The 18,001-nt window shown below is 46.6% G+C and overlaps 1 protein-coding gene across 1 annotated transcript in view; it reads left to right on the top strand.

Annotated features, from left to right (window-relative positions):
- The window catches only part of TMEM132B (transmembrane protein 132B), a gene marked incomplete at both ends in the record, with an annotated part of 376,262 nt that overhangs the window by 340,018 nt on the left and 18,243 nt on the right, over positions 1-18,001 (top strand). Inside the window, one exon of the mRNA XM_079717037.1 lies at positions 1,427-1,570. Within this exon, the coding sequence (XP_079573163.1) occupies positions 1,427-1,570 (144 nt within the window). The remainder of the gene's footprint in view (positions 1-1,426; positions 1,571-18,001) is intronic.

The following is an 18,001-nucleotide window of genomic DNA, read 5'->3' as shown; positions in this document are numbered from 1 at the left end:
AGAAGTAGTAGCCCTCCCCTCACTGAGTCACTGGACCAGAGCCAGCAGACACATAGCTCCAGAATTCTGGTTATGAGTGAAGCGTATAAACCCGTGTAGAGTTATTTCACTTGAGTCAGATTTTCTGTAACTGCAGATCCACATGATCCTCACCGAATCAGAGGCTGAGCCAGTTTCAAACACAGTCCAGTTCCAGAACCCATGCATGCTCTCTTCTGCACTGCTTCTCCCATGCCAGATACTGTCCCAGGTTCTCTAGGTGCAGTGGAGGTCAGAGCAATGATGGCTTTGACCCTTGGGGAGTTTACAATCTCATGAGCAGTCAGAGATTAAAACATAAACACAAAATAAATATATAGTGACCACTTGTGGTTATTACCATGCAGGACAGACTAGGTGCTGTGAGAAATAAGAATGCAGCGCTAACACACACTGTGGGCAGGCAGAGAAGCCCTGTTTCTCCAAAGAAGTGGACATTTACGCCGAGATCTGAAGGATGGAAGGAACAGGGAGACATGTTTTCAGTCGAGAGCTCTGCATATGAAACAGCAGAAGGCATGAGTGAGATTCACTGTTGGAAGAACAGAAAAGACCTCTGTTTGAGGCTTGACAGTGATGGGGGCAGCAGGAAGGGTCAAGAAGGAGCTAGAGAGGTGGACGAGGGTTAGGTCTCTCCACCCCAGCCAGCTTGGACTTCATCTCTGAGAACCCTAGGGTGTTTTCAAAGAGTTTTAATCTAGGCGAGAAATCATCTGAATTATATTGAAATAAAAAAGATGATCTTCCAGCTGCTGTGAAGAAAGTGGACACAGGGAGGCCAGTTAGGGACCGTCATGGTTGTCCAAGTGGGGGGATTCTCCCTCCGTGGAGGAATTGGTCCTGGGGATGACAAGAATTTGACCGATGGGAGATAACTTCGGAAGATAAAACCTACAGAACTTTGAAGGATGTCAGAGGAGGAGAGGAATTAACATGATGTCAGTTTCACAATCGCTAGTGCAGGGATGGTGGGCCAGGGATTGTGATTTCCCAGGCTTGGCTGTGAAATCCTAGGTGGGGGGGCTTGGAGGTTTGTGGGTAGAGGGCGCTGGTGGTCAGCTCAGGAGTGCGGAGGCTTATAACCTGCAGCTAATTCTCTTCTCTTCTGTGTGCTGCTGTCTTTCCTAATTTGAAACCAAAACGAAGGCTGTGTTACTATGTGAATAAGCCCTGAAAATAGGCCGTCGTTTACCAAATGAACCTCGAGCTAAGATTTGGCAAATATCGAAAAGAGCTCCTGCGCTGTGTGCGAGGGGTGTCTGTAGGGCACAGACAGTTTTGTAAATTGTAGAACAACAACTTAGGTCGGAGGTAGCCTGCTGGTGACCCCTCCCGGGGCTCACGGGCGTGCCTGTGGCTGACACGCGCCCTCTTTTCTCCCGCGCAGGACACGGAGGTTCTGAACACGGCCATTCTCACCGGAAAGGTTGTTTCGGTTCCCGTCAAGGTCGTGGCCGTTCAAGAGGATGGTTCGGTGGTGGACGTGTCGGAGGCTGTGGAATGCAGGTCTGCAGATGAAGACGTCGTCAAGGTACCGCGGGCTTTACCTCCAGATTCCCAGGCGTTCGGTCCTTTCCCTCCCCTTCTGTCCTGGGGCTGCCCTGAGCATCCCAGGCTCGAAGGGCTGAGACCGGGATGAGGATGCTGAGGACGGAGGGAGTGATGCCAGGGACTCGCCTGGAATCAGAGGGGGCTGCACGCGCCGTGCTGCTTCCTTCCCCCGGTCTTAATCGTGAGCGGAAACAATTCTCTTCCCCTTCTTTTGCGCATAGGACAATATTTCCTGAATTTTAGCCAGCTACCTGCCATCTTTGCAATTTTTGCCAACTTCCTGTGCCAAATAATATAATTTACTCATATTTTCTTTAAATGCCTCACTTTTCAATCTTAAATATCTTAAGTGTCTCATTAGAAGACAATAAAATCCATGAGCTTGATGTACTAATTTTTTCTTAATACACATGAAAATAAACGACTATTAACTTTTTTAAAAGTCCATCCATGTGCCCCCTAACTTCACTTGGGTGCCAGTGGGACACAGCTGACAGTCTGGGGAAATCTGGCCATGGCACATTTCTGCTGCATCCTCCAGCCTAATTAGCTGGATTTAGGACTCCATATTCAGCCAGGAACCAGCCCATAATGTTTTCTCATATCTTTGCAGGGGTCTGTTTGAAACAGTGAATTTAGAGTTTCTGCCCATTTTTTCTTGGTGCCCTGATTGGCAGTTTCCTCTTGCAGCAGAGACCCTGAGAGAAAGACTTACATCTTTAGAATGATCCTTTCTCTTTAAGCTGCTAAGGGAGCTCCCAGGTCCTATGTCTTCATTCATTTTAGAAAAACAGTACCGCTGAGTTCTGCCTTCTTTCTGCTCTGCTGGCTCCTGTTCAGAGGTGAAATGAAACTTGGTCTCCATCTGAAGAACTTTGTGGTGGACAGAAAATCCTGAAGGGTTTTCCCTGTGGTGGAAAAGATCTGGAAGGGATTCCTTCCTTCTTACAGTGACCTGCAGGAGGCTGTGCCTTAAGCCGGAGATGGTTTTGATAAGGAAGAATTGATGTGTCTGTGAGGCCTAATTTTTAAAAAAATTAATCCTTAGGAAACCCCAATTTGGCATCGCCTTCTTTCTGGGTGGAATGCTAATTCTCCCCTCGAGACCGAAGGTGGACTGGCTTCAGAGTACACACAGCCTTGCCCTGGGGCTCCTGGCAGGCCTCGGATTCTGTGGGCAGGTTTGATTAAACAAATCTAAAGCCTTTGATATTCTGAGTCTAGAAAGATCTGAGCCAAGTCATACAAACTCATCTGCACAGAATGAAAAATATTGATTCATTGCCCTTGGTTGCCTTTGAAAATGCATGTTATTTACCATCCCCCTGTCATTCCAGGAGGGAGACACTGGTGTGGCCCACGGAGGTGGCACCTGTGTGATTATGCCACCCTGGGCTCAAACAGATGGCTCAGCTCTCTAGACCCCTCAGCCTTGCTCCGTCCCGTGAGCCTGGCGTGGAGCCGCCCAGGGCGGGACCTCCACTGTCCTGCCTGGAGAGCTCTACCCACAGAGGCAAGCCCAAGTTCATGGGTCCCATTCCTGCCGTGTACTTGGTTGTCTTCCCTTCGCAGAAATATACTAAAAGTATCCTCCCCTGAGCCCGAGAGAGAAATTGCTTTGGAAGACAGTAGTTTCTGGCTCAGCGATCGCGTTCGTGGCCTCATGAAGCTGGGGCTCTCTTCTAGCGAACTGTGGCCTGATCTTAGCAAACGAGAGCCTGCAGACCCCCAAGTGCAGAGCTGCTGTAAGACGTTTCTAGGGGAGCCCAGGCTCTGTTGCAGATCCCGGCGCCTGGGTCAATTCAGGGGGATTCACTAAATGGCTGTGATGCATTTGTCATGGCTTTCATGTCAATATTTGTCATAAATTTTGTCATAACATTAAGATGTACAGCGTCGTCCTCAGAGCTGTCCGCTGGCCTGGGCGTCACCCCAGGGGCACCTAAACACGTGGATGCTCATTAGCACCCCAGGGAGAGACCCCCTTGGTCTGTGGATTTGTCACCCGGTCACTTTCTCACGGTGCAGGAAACGCTGTGTGATTCCCCAGGGAGAGTCTTGCGGGTTTCACCAAAGATCGTCATGTGATGGAAATTCTGAGCATTGAGATTGTGACTTAGGTAAGGGACAAAGTATAAATTTAAGACAGTGTAAATTGTAGTGATACACAAATTGGCTTCTTTGACTTGGGACCGTATGACATCAGGGGGAATAAATCTGAGGACATAAAGGATTTTGAAGGGCTGGAACCTTGGCAAGATTGGAAGCGATCTGTGTCACATTTTACGTGGACAACTACTTCTATGTTAAAAAAAAATACATAGAAGATGCATATTAATTGCATGTGTGTGTGTGCAAGAAACCTTGGCAGTTTTGTTCACAGTGAGATCTGATGAACCAGCTGTGTTTTTTAATTGAAGTATAGTGGATTTACAATATTGTATTAGTTTCAGGTGTACAACATGGCGATTCCATATTTTTACAGCTTATACTCCACTGAAAGTTGTTACAAGATCATGGCTCTAATTCCCTGTGGAACCACCTGTCTGAAGCGGCTGCCACAGGCTGATATGATTTTTGTTGGCATTAATGGGTGCGTGACCCCAGAACAGAGGTCACAGGTAGGCAGACTGCAGGCTGCCTCTGGTTCAGAGGAGTGTGCGTGTGTGTATTTAACTTGCTGCCATCCTGTAAAAATTGGCAAATCACATAGAAATCTGGATTTCCAGCTTCTGGAATTCACAAGGTCAAGTAGCCCTGGGCCCACACTGCTTCCTGTAACCCTCAACCCGGAAGTGACCAGAGGACGCCCCTGTGCGTAAGGCTGATGCATCCAGATCACCGCAGTCTCCACCCTTTCCTCTTGCCTCCCACATGGAGGTGGAGGGACATTTGTGATTTCTCGTCACACTTGTGCTGCTGGTTTTTTGATAGTAGGTTTCAGAGGAAAGGGAGCTATTTCTTGTCCCCTGGTCTCTATAAGTCAAAGATGATACATGTCACTCGTCCCTCTGATGGAGAATTCTATATCTTTCTAGGCATTAGAGGAAGGTTGGACATCGGATCGTATTGGATCAAAGAGTGTCTGAGGGGCTGAGGCCCTTGAAATCAAATCACAGGAGAAATGATTGAAGGGAGTGTGAGTGTTGAGCCTGGTGATGAGAAGAAAAGGCCCAGGGAGAGGTGAAGAGGGAAACATGACAGCTCTTTTGAAGTTTTTCAAGGACCATTGTTTGGAACATGGGGTAGATTTGTGCTTCTTAGATTTCAAGAGTGGAAGTCAAAAGGGAACCACTCTGGCTCAACATAAAGAAAAATAATGCAGAGGGAGTGAGTTTGGGGGGCGGGGGTAAGCTTCCAAACAGGTGATGTCAGTTCAAATCCTGACTCCATGGGGGAACACCTTTATGACCTAGTAGTAAAGTATCATTCCTATGGCTTTCCTATCAGGGAGTCAGTTGATAAATAAAGTTTTCTGAATTTGCAAAGGAATTTTGTTTCCATCCTCATGACCTGGAAGGCATGTGTGTCAGTTTCCCCTTGCTGCTGTAACAAATGAACGTGAATTTAGTAGCTTAAAACAATGCACATTTATTATCTGATGGTACTGGAGGTCAGGACCCTAAAATGGGTTGGTTGGCAGGGCTGCGTTGCTTCTGGAAGCTCTAGCAGAGAATCTGTTTGCCTTTTCCAGCTTCTAGAGGCCGCCTGCCTTTCTGGGCTGTAGCCCTCTCCTCCATCTTAAAAGTCAACATCGTAGTATCTTCAAATCTCTCTCTCTCTGACCTCTGGTTCCATCATCACCTCTGTTTCTCTGGCTCTGAGCCTCCTGCCTCTCTCTAATAAGGACCTTTGTGATTACATTAGGCCCACCTGGCTATCCCAGGATAAACCCTTCACCTCGAGATCTTTATCTCAATTACATGTGCAGAGTCCCTTTGCCACATGTATTAGTTTCCTAGAGCTGCCATATCAGTTCCCACAAACTCAGTGGCTTAAAACAACATAAATCTGTTCTCTCCCAGTTCTGGAGGCCAGAAGTCTGAAATCAAGGTGTTGGCAGGGCCATACCCCCTTCAGAAGCTCTAGGGGAGGATCCTTCCCTGACTCTTACAGCTTCTGGGGGCCCCAGGTGTCCCTGGCTTATGGCCGCATCCTTCCCATCTCTGCCTCTGTCTTCACATGGCCTTCTCTTCTGTCTCCGTGTGGCCTTATTCTCCTATAAGGGCGTTCGTCATTGGATTTAGGGGCCACCCTGATTCACAGTGATCTCATCTCACTATCCTTAAGTTAATTATATCTGCAAAGACCCTGTTTCCAAATTAGGTCACATTCACAGCTTCCAGGGGCTAGAGCTTGGATATATCATTCTGGGGTCACAGTTCCACCTACCGTGTAAAGTGACATATTAGAGGATTTGGGGATTAAGATCTAGACAACTTTGAGGGTCTTTATGCTGCCAGCAACAGCACATTTGCGGTTCTTTGCTAAGTGTCTTTCAAGGTCTTCAGAGGGAGGAAGAAAAATGCAATTTCCATGTTGTAATTGTGATTTAATCTTTGAGTGTCTATCCTGCCGACCAAGTGATGGCCTCCTGTTTTTAATGTGTTGGTAATTGTCCTGTTGGTCAGTGAGTTGCGGTCTCCAGAACCGCAGAAGCCCCGGCATACGTCACCAGCAGGGGATGAACTCATTCACGCTCGGAGAGAAATCAATGTAAACTCATGCTGATCTTGAAGAGGGTACCCTCCAACTTTTGGCTGCAATAATTATGTTTCCAGCCTTCTGGTATCAGCCGGACTTGAAATAATGAGATGCTAAAGGCCTCCTAAAAGGGTATTAACATTTAAAAGCCTTCTCTGCCCCAGGGAATGTCTTTATTTCCATACTTCGTCTGTGAAGGGCAAGTGTAGGCAGCAGATGTGCCGGCGAAAAAAACCACAAAGGTTTCTGCTGCTTGTGTGGGGTCACTAAACAGAGCCCAGTGTCATCGCTGGAGGATGCAGGAAGCTTCGAGAGAGCAGCTGCATTTCCTGGTTCATCACGTAGCCCCTGCAAAAGACTGTGTGACCCGATTTTCCTTAAGTGGTTGGATTCACAGAGAGGATAAGGTGGAAGGTGGGCGTGTCCTGAACATGGTCCTTAGAGAGGCATCTGAGAGCCGATGTCACTGAGCCGGAGACATCGCGATTCAGGTGGAGGGAACTGGATGGGTGTAGGGGGCAGTGGGATCTGGCAGGCCTGCGGTGAAATCCTGTATTGGTGAGCTTTCTTTTGTTTTGGTTGCAAGTGATAGAAACGCAAATCCAACTGTCTTAAGCCTGGAAAGGGGAAATATATCCACTCATGCAGCTAGGCGGAGTTGGATCCAGAGGCACATCTGGACTCGATTTCTCTCCTTCTCTGATTTCTGCCTTCTTCTGTGTGGTTTTCACATCTTTTTTCTGGGCTCGTGCTACTTCCTGGGCCCAGCATCCCTCCCCGACTCCCTGCATCTGGACATGCCCCAGCTGTCCTCTGGACTCTGGCTCAGGTGCCCCTGCTCTGTGCAGCCACCTCCTTCCTGCCGTTCTGCATCCCGCCTCCCACACCGGGGTCCTCACCTCTGTGCTTCTGTGCCCTGTGTAGATGCACATATTAGGGACTCAGCATGTCGTGTGCCCCTGTACAGGTGGCAGGTTTGCCCCTTGAGGCCAGGTCCGTGTCTCACTTCTCTTCCTGCCCCGAAGGGTCTGTTAGAAGGAGCAGCGAGAAGAGCCACAGCCCACGGTGACACCGTGCCAGACTCTGGTCCACTGGTTCTTTACACATTGCAGCCTCCGACCCGCCCAGCACCCCGACAGAGTAGGTACCACTCTTATGCCCATTTTACAGCCCAGGAAACTGAGGCGGGAGAGGTTTAAGTGTCTGGGCTCAGTGGGTGGTGAGTAAGCATTAGTCCACTGCATGTGCAAATTCATGGTACCGAAAAGTGGACAAACAGTCCCTTTCTATTTCCTCTCTCCTGTAAAGACAGAATTAAAGACAGGTGTTTCTGAAAGTCCACATTTTATGTAAGACTTTTGGTTGTTGGCAAGTCATCCAGTTGAAAGAGATGTGCAGATGCGTTTTGCCCGGGGGCTGTGGTTCTCACCTTCCACGTGTCCTGCACTGTAGGAGGAGATAAACCTAATGGAAGGTGAGGCCCAGGCACCTGGGGGGTGGGATTGAGGACCTCGTGGGGATCTCGCAGTGTTGATGAAATAGGTTCAGAACAGTCTCTCTGCACTGACTTCTCTCCAAAGGGTCCTTGTCTGCTGTGGGCTCCAACGGGCTTCCAGAGAAACCCTCAGACAGATCCTAATGTTCTTAGAAGGAGATGGAGAAAAATCCAGAAGTGGTTTAAGCCCATTTCTTTCTCTTTTGGCAAAGGCTTGGCACACATTCCTGCAGAAAACACTACTCTTCTGTTTCTCGGCATGAATTCCCTCCCCTTCGCCCATCGACGGGAGCCAGGCAGCTAAGAATAAGTTGTCAGGCAGTTTGGATGTTATTGCCTAATTTTGTCCTTCTTGATGCTGGTAATTTGGACTCTCATTGTTCCATTCTAATGGGAGATGTGTCATATATTTCCTGTTGGCCAGAGGATAGATATTGCTCCATCCCCAACCTTTTGTTCCTGTCAGCAACGTTCAGATTTCAATATTAATGAGATCTTTTGTTCCTTTCTGTCTTTAGCATCTCTAATGAAGAACTAACATTCTGGAATTGTTTGGGCATCATGTGGAGAGACCTTGGGACTAGCCAGTGTAGATCTGCAGGCGCCGGGCTTTGCGCCCTCAGTAAACAGAGCCGCATTGGGGAGGTGGTGTTATTGAGGTCTTGGGCCGACACCGAATTAGATCTCGGAGACAGAGTTTTGGGCGAACCAGAAAAGAATAGCTTCATTGCTTTGCCAGGCAAAGGGGGCCACAGTGGGCTAATGCCCTCAAAACTGTGCGTCCCGGCCTGGAGGGGGGTAGTGAGGAGTTTTATAGCAATGGTTCAAACAGGGCGTGGTCAGCTCGTGGACCTTCTTCTGATTGGTTGGTGATGAGGTAATTGGGAGTTGGCATCATCAACCTTCTGGTTCCAACCGGTCTGGGGTCTACGTACTTGTGGGCAGCCGACAGTTCACTTCTTCCACCTGGTGGGAGCTTCAGTATCTGCAAAACGGCTCAAAGATATTGTTCTGTGTATTCCTTGAGGGGGAACCAGGACCCTGCCCCAAGGCTGCACTGCTGTGTCCTGACTGCGCCATCCCATCTCTTCCCTAACTAACAACTGCCTGAACCTGCCCGTTGAAACTCAGGGAAGGTCACAGAGGCTGAATGAAGCCTATTTCCTGTAATGAAGAAATGGGGGACACAGGAAGGCTTTTGTGCCCAGGAGCCCACAGGGTCCTGCTCGGTATCAGGTCTGTGACTGTGCTTCAAATATCAGGCAGGGTCAACTACGGCCACTGTGCCTCTGTCTCCTGGCACATTTATCCTTGATGTTTTGGGGCTTGGTTCACAATTTAAACTCCTTCCGTGAGCTTTGATGGTGGGCAGAATGTATCAGCTTTGTATTCAAATTCATTGAGTTTCCTAAAGAAACTCAAATCATTTCAATATACTTTATTTATTAAAAAATTTTTTTTAATTTATACAATTTTTAAAGGTTACTTTCCATTTACAGTTATCACAAAATATTGGCTGTATTCTCCATGTTGTACATACAGCCTTGAACTTATCTTATACTCAGTAGGTTTGTACCTCACACTCCCCCACCCCTATATTGCCCCTCCCCCCCATTTAAATAAACTTTAGAAGTTAACTGTCTAAGAAAACTGATGCACAGGGCATTTAATTATTGTGGCCAAAATACAGGTCACCCAGTTGCTAAGTGCCAGGGCTGGGGTTTGACCCCAGGAAGCTTGGCTCTCGGCCCCTGCTTTAGAGAGAGCACCCCAATTTCACAGGGAACTTAGCCCTGTGAACTTAGGGTGCTTATTTCAGGGACAGGCTTCTTTCCCCCCTACTTTGGGATTATCCATACACTGACTTACTTTATACATATCCTAAGATTAAGATTACCTTCCAAAGATAAAAATGTAGCCCTCTTTTCTCTGAAACATTTCAAATGTCTAGAGGGACATTCAGTGATGTTAGGAAGTGGTGAACATAAGAAGAAATCCCACAAAGAGCTAGAACTGACTTCTTCAGCCAAGAGTCACTCGTATAGCAGAGACTCAGTGAGCATTGATGAGAGAAGTCTTCAGAGAATCTCACACATTTTCCCCCGAATATGCAGGAGTCTTGCATGAGCAATTCATTCATGCTTTATTGACATACATCGCTACGCTGAGATGGACTTTGAGAAAGTAATGCTGCCCTTTAGCAGCAGGTGGAAATACAGATTCTGTCTCAGTCTAAAACAATGGGATAAGGTTTTTCTGGGACTGGATGGACTGGATTATGTAGCCACCTATTAAACAAATGGGCTCATATCTCTTCTAATTCATTTTCAAGAGGAACGGGCTTCCAGCAGGCAATGATCATTTATATTCAATGTATATACTCAGTGTATTCCTTCTAAACTACTCTTGGATTATGGCCTGGAGACATTTCAGGTTTAAATGCAAAGAGACAGTCTCAGAATTCAAAGCACTGCTTTCGACTCCTATTCCCCTCTGCAGCGTTGCCTTACCCTTCTTAAAGGGCCCCTCTCCAAATGTTTCAGATCATTTTGACCACTTCTGAAGCTCAGTTTAACAGGCTCTTTTTTAAAATGAAAGACCTCAGCCCGAAGCGATTGCCCTAATATAGTCATCTTTTAATGCTCTGAACAACAGAGCAGTTTCCATCATCAAGGGTTTCAATTGTGTCACTCCCCAGGGAATACTTTCAGAGAGATGAATTTATCCACGACTTCCTGACATCCTCTGTGTCTGACACTTAATAAATATTTGGGTTACACTCTGACTTATTTTCCTATGAGCAGAGTTTGTAGGGAGAGCAGTCGGTGGCCATATGCTGAGACTGTCTGTGTGTCTGAAGCCCACTCATGGGGACGGTGGATTTCCATGTGCTTTTCTTGACAGCCTCTTTCAGTGAAAGACTGATACTGAGGATCTTGAAGGATTTTCCAGTTCTGATACCAGTGCTTGCACCGTGGCCTGGGTTGGGACCGAAGAGACTTTGGTCAAGGATATTGGGCCAAAGCATTTTGGTTTCATAAATAGGATATAAATAATATAGAAAAAACAAAACTTGTGATAGGACCCCACTTCCTGGCATGTGCCAATCCAGACATCACTAATCAATCCCAGCACTCCTTCCTTCGACAGCCCAGATTCCTCCTCCAGCAGAGGTCCCTTGAGCAGCAGCTAAGAAGTGATTTGCATTGGCAAGTGAGATGAACCTATTTCCTATTGCTGGTAAAGTCTGTGGGGAACTAGCAAAAGTTTTATTAAACATTGAAGAGCATGATGCTAATGAGGCTGTGATATGGACCTCAAAGTTAGATATATTGGAGGGAGAAAAAAGCCAAAACGACATTTCTGTGCCATTGCTCTGCATCCTATCATCCGTATCAGGATATCCTTAGGCCAAAGGTCATAAAATGATAGGCCTTGAGGCAAATCCAGACCCCAAGACGTGCCCCCAGACAGAGCAAAGTACTTTAAAAATGTATATACTTAGATGCCAACATTCAAACATTAGTAGATTTCACCAGAGCTCTGGAATTCCCTTTTCTCTCACAAAGTCCAAAGGTCTCTGAACACAGCCCATGTGGCAGCTGTGGGGTCAGGGCAGTGGCAGCGGTGGGCTCAAGGTAGTAGCCGCTGTCCCCTTTGGGCAGAGTTTGGGCTGCTCCCTCAAGTTTTTCACCATCCCCAAGTTCCCTGACCTTCACAGCAGACCCACCTTCCTCGTTTATGTCACCTCCCTGGGCCGGGAGGGATTTGATTGTTTTTTGTTTGTTTGTTTTAATTTTAATTTTATTATTATTTTTTTAAACATCTTTATTGGAGTATAATTGCTTTACAATGGTGTGTTAGTTTCTGCTTTATAACAAAGTGAATCAGTTATACATACACATATGTTCCCATATCTCTTCCCTCTTGCGTCTCCCTCCCTCCCACCCTCCCTATCCCACCCCTCTAGGTGGTCACAAAGCACCGAGCTGATCTCCCTGTGCTATGCGGCTGCTTCCCACTAGCTATCTATTTTACGTTTGGTAGTGTATATATGTCCATGCCACTCTCTCACTTTGTCACAGCTTACCCTTCCCCCTCCCCATATGTTGAGTCAATCCCCCGAAGTTCCACCATCCCAGGCCAATTGTGCTGAAAAAAATCTGGGTGAATTATACTGGTAAACTGAAATCTATTACAAATATATTAGATAAGTTAGTTGTATTAAGTGAGATGTATTAGACCAATGTATTAGATGCAATTATTTTAATTCATTGCTAACATAGGTAGAGGTTTTCACAAGGCAGAGTCACTTAGTGTAAGAACAGCTGTAATTTCACCATGGGGGCTACTTCTCAAGCTGTTCAGACTGGAATTTTTATATCCAGGATTTTAATTAGCCCATGTCACACTGGCAAGGACTCCAAGTTGATCAAAGGGGTGAATTCCAGGGACTTCTGTGCTGCTGAGGCATTGCTATGCTTCACCTCTTCCTCTGTGACTGGCTCAGCCTGTCTGGGCTATGATTTGCTGGTCTCTCTGGAAATCTCCGAGAGTGTGAGTCTGGACGCCCAGGCTTCTCTTGGCAGGGCTAAGCCAGTCTAGTCTCTGCCAGATCTTAGCTTGGGCCTTTCAACACCCCTCTTTTTTGCATTCTGATTTTGGAGAAATTGATGAGGTCATCGTTGGCATTTTTCTTTTTCCCTTCCCCTGGAGCCTCAGAGATAAAAAACTCTCAGCTGCTGGTTTTTATACCTTGAGGTCTCAGTTCACAGCATTCTTTGATAGAAAAGTTTCTTTTCTTAGGGAGATTTTCAGAAGTACTTTCAAGATAAGTTTGGAAAACACAAACCCTGCAGATCCCTCGTTCCCCTGAGAATATGCTCATCCTGCCACAGTGCCTTTTTTTTTTTTTTTTTTTTGCGGTACGCGGACCTCTCACTGTTGTGGCCTCTCCCGTTGCGGAGCACAGGCTCCGGACGCGCAGGCTCAGCGGCCATGGCTCACGGGCCCAGCCGCTCCGCGGCATGTGGGATCTTCCCGGACCGGGGCACGAACCCGCGTCCCCTACATCGGCAAGCGGACTCTCAACCACTGCGCCACCAGGGAAGCCCCACACAATGCCTTTTTTCAATGTGACTAATTGATGCTCAAACCTCGAACACCTAAGCTTGTGACTCCAGCATCTGTGCCCATGGAGCCTCGTTCCCAGCGCTTCTCTCCACCAGGTTCAGTGTCTGCGGTCAGAGCTGGTGCAGGAGGCTGGGCAGCGCAATATGCTGGGCTCTCACCAGATAAACAGCTCTTAATCCCTCCTGGGCCACCGTTTGATGACTAGGAAGTGCTTGGATCTTTTACTAAATTCAAAAGCGTTCGTGGTGCTTTGAAAATCTCCCAATGTTGAGGGGTAAAAAGCTAAAATGAAAACATTTCCCAGATAAGCGTATGCTAAACTTTACAACCAACCATAATCTTGGGCCTCATTTGCTGGCATGGTTTTGATAAGGGGCACGATTTTGGAAGCACTTGTCTGTCAAGGTAGAATCACACCTTGTTGAATGTGATTTGGTTGGGGATGTGTCATGGAGGTGACCCAACAAGCAGAATGCAGGAATGGACTGGTGATGCTTGGCTGATGAGTGGGGAGATGAGGCTGGATGGGAGCGGGTGTCCGTGGGTCTGTTGTGGAGGGCTGTCCTGAGCATCTCGGACGAAGCTGAGTTGAAGTTGGGTGGGCCGGAGGCAGCCAGTGAGGCCCGACCGTCTTGTAAACACCGTACAAACCTTACTGTTTACCAGTCACTGTTTTTGACAGTATTTTGCACAAGAGTCTGTCTCTTCCACTCAGACCTCCTCGAGGGCAGAGACACTTGGGTTTGCTTTATGTCCTCAGAGCCCTGCCGGGAACCCAGCATGTATCACCACTGAGTTGTAACCTCAGACTCGCTGTGACCTCTCTGTGCCTTTGAGATGGATCCTCGTCCCCCCTGGGCTGCGCAAGAGTTGCATTCTCTGAGGTCTTTTTAGCACCAAGACTTTAAGATTCTCTAAGGAAGGCATGTGTTTTGGATGAGCAGTGGTCTCCATTCTGCCCACGCTGGCCCCGAGATCTGCCTTTTCTGGGAGGCCTGGACGATCAGTCAGTTCCGGGCTGGGTGCTGGGCACACTGCTTCGGAGAGAGGAAGAAATAGCATCCCAGCCATGGTCCAACTAGGGAAGTGAGACTGACCTGCATGAAGAAAGAATTGATAAGAATAAAAGGAGCCTGAGAGCAAAGCCTCATGATCAGAACTTGACAGTGAATTAAGGAATCTCCTTAGAGTGGAACTTTCAGTGTGGTGATGGGCGTGATGGATGAGTGAGGCGGGAGGGGCTCACAGGACCTTCCCGTTCCTGGTTGTACGATCCTGAGCAGAGCAATTCCTCTCTCACTGATTCTGTGTAGTTCCCGTATGTCTACCAGGTACCAGGCCTTGTGCCATGAGCCTGAGCTGCAGAAAATTAAATAAGGCAACATGCTTGTCCTTAAAGGCTTGCCTTATCATCTAGGAGGGGCAGAGAAGTAAGCATTACTATATTAAAAGTCATAGTCTATGAAGGTACAAAGGTGGATAGAAGGTTCCTCGAGCCAAGATCCATGGACTTAACCTCCTAGAAATCTTCATGAGAATTATTTGACTTCGCATATTCATTTTTTATGATAGTCTATAGACTGTGTAAGCAACATGCACCATTGTCAGTAGACCCAATCACTGCTACTTGATTTCAGTTCTGACGTTTGGACTTGTGTCCATGATTGTACGAGGTGCCCAAAGGACTTGGAGCTGCATCACATGAATGGTTTAACTCTTGAGAATTCAGCTATATGCATTTGACCCAAAATAACATTGTGCCCTTACATTTACATGCATACATATACACGTATATGGGTAGAAACTATGCATCTTTTAATCTGGTTATCTCTGTTCCTCTGCCTGGTAAAGTATTCGTCAGTGTATATTGGCACAGCTGGTGGGGGGCACTTGAGCACAACGGGAAGAGTCTCCCCATCTTCCAGAGATGTGTGATGCCTTCTTCTGGTGGCCAAGCAAGTGAGTGGTGATGGTGTCAATGACCTCTTGCCTTCAGGCAGACATTAAAGACTGAACTGAGGCCTCCAAGAAACAGTTGACTAATGACATGTTAGAAGAACTGGAAGATACTTTTACAGAAGGTGCAGGTGACAAAGCACACAGGGAGAGCCAACACACTATAAATTGCTCGAGTGTTCTGAGCAGAGAGAAATAATTGAATAATTTGCATATACCACCCATCTGTACAATTGCATGCTATCTATGGTTTTTTATATATATATATTATATCTATCTATCTATCTATATATATACCTTACGCATACATGTTACTACATATTCTTTGTATTAAAAATCATAAATGCTGTGCCTGGTGAATGAAAATAGGGATTTTCCTGTATAATACGGGTTGGGTGCAATTTTGCTTCAGTTAACTTTAGAACCCAACTGCCATTTGCATGGGACATTGAGAAAAGAAAGAGGTATGTTATAGGCAAATGCTCTATTTGTGCCAGCTGAAGGCCAATTGACATTACAGATGAAGGAGCAGACACTCAGGTTAAATTACCTGCTCAGAATCACACGGTATTACTCAGCACCCTTCAGTAATGTTCTAGGGGGAAAAAAAGATGATGGAGGTGGTATGTTTACTTATCGCAGGGAAGGGTAGACATTTATGACTCAGAGAGGGGGATGCCTCTGACCAGCGAAAACATAGTCTGGGGACCCACTGGGGACAGGAGCGCTGTTATGTCCTAGAGCTTCTTATTGTATAAATCTTATTGTATAAACTTTAATGAGGGAACTTAGTCGCTGTTTGCTAGAGGCAGGCAGCCCTCTTTTTAATAAAGCAGCTTAAATTTAACTCAAACTGGTTACTTTAGATACAACAGAATTCCCCCTAGTGCCCCAAATGGCAGTTTTTATTATACTTCTGCCTAAAGACTGAGACTTTTGCCCCATAGGGGAGACAGAGGATATGAAACTGTGTAGAGTTTCCGCGGTGGCTGCTGTCCCCCTCCTGAGCCAGCTGTCCTGGGGATGCTGCTAGCTCTTCCCTCGAGGGCCCGATGGGATTCGTAGAGCAAGCCCAGGGGGTACAAGCTCCATTGTTTACAGGCTCTAAAGCTTCACACTCACACCAGCGCCTTTAGCAAGTTAGTACAGTTTTTCCCTTGGATTCCTTTTTTTTTTCTAGCTTATATGACATCCAGCAGGGTCCACCCTGGGGAAGCAAATGCTCGATTTCTCTTCCTCCCTGTGGGCATGTGTCTGTCTCCAGATTCCAGGTTAGTTTGTAGCCCTGCATCAGCAGTGCTCTGATGGGTTTAAGAAAAGCCTTTAATTTGCAGTTTGGTAAAAGGGCAAGAGAAGTGCTCTTTTCAGCCATCTACCTCTCTGAACTGAAACTTGGCTGACTTGATTTTGTCTCTGATTTTTATCAAGCAGAGGATAAGCCAGGCCCCTCTTTTTAAGAATACTTCAAGTGAAAACTAAGAATGAACTGAACATAGAGAGGGGATCAGCGGTTACTGCAGCAGCTATTTGACCAATAGAAAAGGACAGTGTTGGGTCAGAATACACGGCTTGGGACACTGGCCCTCCCTTACTGGCTAGGTGACCTAACTGAGCGTTAGTCTCCTCATCTGTAAAATGGGTAAAGAATAACTCTCCCACAATGCTCCAGTGCAGGATTTTTTTCAGATTAAGGGCCAGTTTTTATGGGATCTCACCAGCATTTTGTAAAAAGTGAAGGAATAGAATGGACTGGACTGGAATGGCACAGAGTGGAGTGGAGTGGAATAGAATGGGATGGGAGGGCTTCCCTGGTGGTGCAGTGGTTGAGAGTCCGCCTGCCGATGCAGGGGACATGGGTTCGTGCCCCAGTCCGGGAGGATCCCACATGCCGTGGAGCGGCTGGGCCCGTGAGCCATGGCCGCTGAGCCTGGGCGTCCGGAGCCTGTGCTCCACAACGGGAGAGGCCACAACAGTGAGAGGCCCACGTACTGCAAAAAAAAAAAAAAAAATAGAATGGGTTGGGATAAAACAGAATAGAAAATTCAGAGTGACTTGCAAGTAATGAGGTTAAGTATTTTTTCATGAAACTTTGGCTTTTGCCTTTATGTATACTTTTTGTGTATTGGTCCTAATGTAAGATGTGTTTTCTAATGTAGGTTGTTCTTCAAACACTATTTGAGACACATTGTCATAGACTGTATCAGTTAGTTACACCTGCATAACAAACAGCCCCAGTATCTTAGTCACATGCCACCACGAACTTTTTTTTATTGCTCACAGGTCTTCAGATCAGCTGGGGTTCACCTCATCAAGGTTGCAGACACCAAGAGGGCAAACCCAATCCTTTAATTATTTTTTTTTAACTTTTTATTTTATATTGTAGTATAGTTGATTAACAATATTGTGTTAGTTTCAGGTGTACAGCAAAGTGATTCAGTTATACAGATACAGGTATCCATTCTTTTTCAAATTCTTTTCCCATTTAAGTTGTTACATAATATTGAGCAGAGTTCCCTGTTCTGTGTTTTCAGTATTTTATGGAGAATTTTTTGTTAAAATTCTGCTGGGCAAAAGGAGTCATTTGCCTAAACCCAACATTGTTGAGATAAAACATATTTTACCTCTGGTGGGGGGAACCACAAATTCACAAGGCAGAGGGTGAGGGTGCAGTGTTGGGTATGGCACTGAAATTTACTACATGAGGCAATCGAGAATGTCAGGTGGAGGGGGAAATTTCCCGGCAGTCCAGTGGTTAGGATTCTGTGCTCTCACTGCTGAGGGCCAGGGTTCAATCCTTGGTCAGGGAACTAAAATCCCACAAGCCATGTGGTACGGCCAAAAAAATAAAAGAGAGAGAGAGAGAGAGAGAGAGAGAGAGAGACACTGTCAAGTGGGATGATGTTTTATAAATTGTAAAATGCTGTATGTGTCAGGTTTCGTCTTTAAAGGTGTACACCTCCTTCCTCCTTCCCATCTGTCCCCCTGCCGTGGGGTGAAGAGAAAGGTCATACATATGTAAGAGAATTCCTCACTTATCTTCACCTTTGGGTCCCGAAAATGTTCCTTGATGCCTCCTTCTTACTTCTGAGAAAGACTTCCCTCTATTTTGCTGCCAGTGTGCAA

This window comes from Hyperoodon ampullatus (genome assembly GCF_949752795.1).
Source record: "Hyperoodon ampullatus genome assembly, chromosome: 13".
Taxonomy (NCBI): Eukaryota; Metazoa; Chordata; class Mammalia; order Artiodactyla; family Ziphiidae; genus Hyperoodon; species Hyperoodon ampullatus.
The sequence above is the reverse complement of the archived record's forward strand: the minus strand, read 5'-3'. Positions and strand labels throughout refer to the sequence as shown.